General features: G+C 42.9%; 1 protein-coding gene across 1 annotated transcript; it reads left to right on the top strand.

The window, feature by feature from the left end:
• Window positions 1-664: 664 nt before the first annotated feature.
• LOC147453980 (uncharacterized) lies at window positions 665-1,093 on the top strand. Its single transcript, XM_086516994.1, has one exon. It carries the CDS (start codon window positions 665-667, stop codon window positions 1,091-1,093), a length of 429 nt encoding a protein of 142 aa, XP_086373120.1.
• The last annotated feature ends 5,030 nt before the right edge of the window (window positions 1,094-6,123 follow it).

Genomic DNA, 6,123 nt, shown 5'->3' with positions numbered 1-6,123 from the left:
GAAGAAGAGTTGAACAAAATCAAAGTTTTAATGGAGCGAGACGACCAATAAGGCTTCCCAATAATAATTGACAACCACAAAGAGCTTATGCTGCTAATGCTCAAAATCCTTCACGTTTGGATGTTTGATGCTTTGAATGTGGAGAGTTGGGACATTATCAAAATAGATGTCCACGTCTGACTAATAGAGCAACAACAACAATTGAAGGAGATCAAAGACACCGTCCTTTTGGACACAACAATGGATAAGGTGGTGGATGAGGTAGAGGACGAGGAAGAGCAGCCAGAGACTTTGGAAGAGGTCAACATAGGAATGCACATGCACATGCAGTCATAGGAGAGCCTACCCTTGGTAAAGAAGAAGAGAGAGCAAGAATTTATACAACTATTGACAACCCTGGAGTCCAAAGACAATTTTCTGTTATTCAAACAACAACAACCCATCAAGGTAAACCTTTTAACCTCCTCATCGATTGTGGTAGTACTCATTCTTTTCTATCCCCGAAATGATTACAAAATTTGAACCTGAATAAAAAACAAGCTAAACCCATGACAATATAATTGGCTAATGGGAAAACCGTGGTATCACGATTTCTGTGGGAGCCCTTGACTTTGAAATAGGAGGACATGCTACTTCAGGTTTCTTTAGAACCTTACCAGTTGGGATGTATGATGGGATTCTTGGGATGGATTGGTTATCTAGGCATCACACTAGCATCCACTATGGACTAGGTAGTACGAGCTTTAGAGATAGTCAAGCAAAGCAAGTTGAAGTACAGGGAAAGAATGGGATTGCAAAGATTCAATTAGTTAAAGCCAACCGTCTACTCAAAGGTATGAGGGCTAGAAAACAAATGTTTGTGGTCAAGTTGAACAAGATGGATTCAATATCAAGAATTACAAAACCCTCTTGGCTTCATGAATATTCAAATGTCTTTCTTGAAGATCTCACATCTCTTCCTCCAAATCGAGAGATTGATCATGAGATAGAGATTATTCTAGGAAGTGAGCCAGTGTCTAAGAGACCTTATAAAATGGCGCTACCAGAGGCCATTGAATTGAAAGAACAGCTTCATCAACTTATAGAACAATGAATTGCTAGACCGAGTAAATCAAGTTGGGGAGCTCCAGTACTCTTTCAGAAGAAGAAAGATGGGACTTTACGACTCTGCATTGATTACAAAGTAGTAAACCAGGTAACAGTTAAGAACAACTATCCTATCCCACGAATCAATGAATTGCTAGACACACTACATGGTTCCAAGGTCTTCTCAAAGATAGATCTAAAATCTGGTTATTATCGAATCAGAATAAAAGGATCAAATATCCCAAAGACAGCTTTCAACACCCGATATGGACATTTTGAGTTTATAGGAATGTCATTTGGTCTGACTAATGCCCCGGCTACATTCAATAGATTCATGAAGGATATTTTCAGGCCATTCCTAGATGACTTTGTTCTTGTCTTCTTTGATGATATACTAATCTACTCAAAGGATGAAGAAGAACATGAAGGCCACCTAAGAAAGGTGTTGGATATTCTTCGAGAACACAAGCTATACGCAAAGATGAGCAAGTGTTCATTTTTCACTTCAAGGATTGAGTATTTGGGATTTATTGTTTCGCATGAAGGAATCTCAGTGGACCCTGCTAAAGTTCAAGACATTGTTGAATGGCCTCAACCATCAAATGCAAGTGAGCTTAGATGATTCTTGGGAATCACAGGATGGTATAGAATCTTTATAAAGGATTATGCAGTAATTGCTTCACCCTTGATCGATCTTTTCAAGAAAGGAGTGAAGATAAGCTAATGGGGACCACTACACCAAGAAAGATTTGACCAACTCAATCAATATGTAACTACAGTACTGTGCCTAAAGCTACAGGTTTCAACTAGACCTCTGAAGTCGTTAATGATGCTAGTGGAAGAGAAATTGGAGGATTATTAGTTCAAGAAGGCAGACTAATAGCTTTCACCTCATGTAAGCTTAAGGTTCATGAAAAGAACTATCCCACCCATGACCTTGAACTATTGGTAGTCATTCATGCTTTGAAGCTGTGGAGACACTACTTATTGGGAAGGAAGTTTCGACTTATAACCGACCATAAGAGCTTAAAGTGGATTTTCACCCAAGCAACTTTGAATATGCAACAAAGGTGATGGGGTAGAACTTTTGCAAGAATTTGACTTTAACATTATCTATCATCCCGGAAAAGAAAACACGGTTGCAGATTCACTCAGTCGAAAACCCTTTTTGAGCCTCATATCTATACCCAATAACCCAATCTTTGAAAAGATTAAGGAAGTTGCATCATCTGATCCAGAGTTTCAAAGGCAGCTTAACCTTGTTCGATATGGGGATTCAAAGAATATACCTCCAATGTTACACTTCTCACATGATGGACCTTGTCTCTACTATAGAGATAGGTTATGTGTACCAAAGGACCCTAACTTAAAGAAGGCTATCTTATTTGAGGCCCATGATAGCCCTACTTCAGGACACCCAGGATATGCGAAGACTCTCAATGCCGTACAGAAAAGTTTCTATTGGGTTGGAGAAAAGGTAGATGTTCTATGTTATGTTCATTGTTGGACGAATACGCCGCGACGGATGTCAGCACAACGAGAACTCACCTAACATATAATGTCAGCTAAGGACGAAGCTCGACCCGCAAGTGCGTGGAAGCAAGCATAAGGTGTCAACCTACACTCGACCCACTCCTAACTAATTCCTACAGAGGTCTCTACCAATTGTCTAAGTCACAGCCTTCAAGAGTACATTAGAGGAAACTTCCTACAACGCTTTCTAGAGCCGAACACCCATCAAACAATCTCGAAACACCATAGAACTTGAAGGAGACCTACTAATACCACTAGGTCGCTCTCCCTAAGGTCTATGAACCAAAATCCTAGCCCAAAACACCTGGTGCGGAAACACGTAGGATGTCTGGCCGAAATCTGCAGGTCTTCATTTCCAAAATCTAAAGTGCCTAATGTGTAGTTATACTCAATGTGAACGCGTGGATATGCTGCAATGCAAAATCAGACAACGTATGCTCACCCAAACACCCAATGGAGCTCATAGAAGGAGCTCGCAAAACTCGACCGTACGTGCGCAATGTAGGTATCGGTGCATAGCTCTAGTTGGGGGCAACACGCTGCACTTCTCCACACTCGATTCCGACCACCGGAACACACGTAGCATCAAGATGAAGCTCACACTCTCTCTCTCGTACACAGTACGCTCACTCACAGACTTCAAAACTTGTTTTTAAAAATGACAAAAAGGGTTTTTTATTAAGGTAAAAAAGTGGTATATATACCGTACAATTCTCAAACCCTAAAGTTCCAAAATCAACCATCTACTCAATCTAACTATCAAAACTGGGATACAATCTGGAAACTTCTGTAAGTCCCAATATTTACAAGGTGAAAAATCAGGTTTTCCTCAATGAATGAATAATTACAAAAAATAATAATCTTCCAAATAGTTAGATGCCGTGGGGTGTGTCCAGCTTCTAACACTCCCCCCCTCCTTGCTCATGTCGTCCCCGACATGGCCGTTGATCTGCTTCTTTATTGTATCGTTTCTCACATCTTTAGCAGAGATTCGTATCTAGCATGCAGGTCATCATTGTCGGGCCAAAAATGTCAGTGTTTATGGTGAAGAAGCCTGTGTAGAACGCTTCTTCAAAAGCCTGGAGGTGATAGGATGGTAGAAACATTATCCTTTGATACAACGCATGTATCACCTCCTTGGAAGGCTGACCAGACAGATCATAAGCGCATCTGTATGTATCCTGGAAGAAGAAGATGCTGTCGGTCACCTGGCCTGGCTTGAAAGTCTCTAACACTACTAAGAGGGTTCTGCAGATTTTCCTCATCATAATGCATGTAAGGTCAGGTGATCCAGTGAACAACTTTATGGCGCCTGTTAGGGTTTTCACCATGTATTGGACACTTATTCTCTCACCTGCCTTCAAGCTTGGCAGCTTAGGGTAGTTCAGCCAAGTGGGTTGGCTTCTTTGCAATATTTCCCGCGCCTTCCACATCCTAATCCTTGGTAGAGGACAAAAGCTGAGGTTGTCTCTGATATTTTTCGGTGCCTCTACCGCGTGGATTAGGTATTGTGGGTACTTTGTAAGCCAGGCTTTCCTCCACTTTGGCTGAGAATCCACAATGAGCTTGACCCCTTCTGGTTTTGAGGTATCTGCATTGTAAAGGGGTATGGCTGGCTCTTCTCTAATTTGCTTGTTTATGGTAGCTGCTTCATATTTCAGCAATGGATATGGGAGAGAGGGTTGAAGCCACTCTCGCCTAAGGTTGCTGGCGTCGATCTTCTGAATAGTCATAGGCTTGAAGACCCTATGCTCCCACTCCAAGGCTTCCTTTGTGGTTTCTCTGAGCTCCACGTCTATTGCTTTATGCAATTTTTCTTCCTCTTCTTGTGTTAGATCCTGTGGCTCTTGAGAGGATCCTTCTAGGATTTTCTCTTGCATAGTCCTGTCCACAGGATCTGCCACATTTTCTACGTCAATGCCCTCATTGGCCTGATGGTCCTGTGCTCTCTGGCTCGCCTCCTTGCTGCCCTTTCAACTCCTCAATTTGCCTGAGGAGTTTTTGCTTTTCCGTTTCAGCTTCTTCGCCCATATTCACGAGGAGGTCATTAAGTTCGGCGTTTATTCTTTCCGCCTCCTCGAGCTTTCTCTTCATGCTTTCCACTTCTTCTTGTAGGGCTTTTTGGCCCTCTTCCATTCTCGTTTGCATGACTATAGATCCTTCTGCCATCATCAATCTGTGCTTTTTCTCTAGAGTCTTCTGTTTCTGAAGTTCTTGCATTTTCTCTTCATAGAGTTGACTCTTAGTCGCGTGACTTGAGTCGAGCTAGTAGCTCTCACTCTAGCAGGTGCTGCTCGCAGCCTCTGGATGGTCTGGTCTTTTAATTTGAGTCGGTTCTTGAGCTCAAGGACCTCATACTGGCTTGCTTCTTGATCTATCTCTGCTCTTTCCTTGGCTTTCCTCATGGCTTCTACTTCTTTAGATTCTTCTGCCAGCTATAGTGTCAGATTATCTCTTTCCTTCTCGGTATCTAGCAGTGACTTGCTGAGCTGCTGACACTCATCTTCAACTGCTTACATTCTTTTTGCGGTTGCTTGATTGGATTCCTCCATTTCCTGGCAGTTTTGTAGTGCCCTTGCTAGGCCTGGCTTGTAGCTCATCAGCTTCTCTCTCCTTTTTCCTCTGGCTTTTTCCTTGTAGAGCGTCTACTTCCATTTTGATCTTTTCTTCAGTGGCCTTAAGAGCTCTCATCTCTTTCTCTGAAGCCATGGATTGCGCTCTCAATCCTGTTAGCTTTGTCATCACCACGTCCCAGTCGTTGGAGGGCGGGTGTAGGTCCACTGTATCTGTGGCAATTTCCTTTAACTCCACTAGCCTGATGCCTTGCATCTGTTCTTTAGGCCCTGTCCTCGCCAAGTCGAATGCGACTGTGGCGGCTTCTTCCTTCGTATATTTTGCAGCTAGCAGGTCCAAAAATGCATAATAAGAATCTTCTAATTCTTTTTGCTCAGTTTGAGGCTTAGCCTCTTCTTTTGGCTTTGGCTCTTGTCTCTGATCCTGCTCATCTACTTGCCTTTCTTCTTGTTTGTCCTTAGCCTCCTTATCTTCTTGTGGAGGGCTGCTAGGAGGTGGGGAGGGTGGTGGTGAGGGCTGTGGGTTGGCCGATAGAGATGTTGGCTTGCCCTTTAAATCCCTATCTGCTTTAGTTTTTCTTTCTCTTTCTTGGCTCTCTTGCTCATCTAGCAGTTTCTGCCTTATTTGCTGTACATCCTCCTCTGTGAAAGGGACATGTGGAATGTTCTCTCATGCAGCATCAAGAATCTCAAAATTCTTGATATAGTCTTCAAATCGGTCCCTTTGCACTTTTTTGGATGACCCTGACAGGGACTCTAGAGAAGGCTTCCAGAGTTCACTTAAATCAACCTTGAGGGATCTCTCTGCTCGGAAGCTCTCCATCAGCCTCTCTAGTCTTGCCGCTTTCTGTGACCTTGTTTCTTTGGCCGGCACTTGAGCAAATTCCTTCTTCCCTTTCTTTTGCTCGGGCTGCTCCTCTTGAACTGGCTC

The sequence above is a fragment of the Adiantum capillus-veneris genome, chromosome 7, assembly GCF_014529385.1.
Source record: "Adiantum capillus-veneris isolate H3 chromosome 7, ASM1452938v2, whole genome shotgun sequence".
Classification (NCBI taxonomy): domain Eukaryota; kingdom Viridiplantae; phylum Streptophyta; class Polypodiopsida; order Polypodiales; family Pteridaceae; genus Adiantum; species Adiantum capillus-veneris.
The sequence above is the reverse complement of the archived record's forward strand: the minus strand, read 5'-3'. Positions and strand labels throughout refer to the sequence as shown.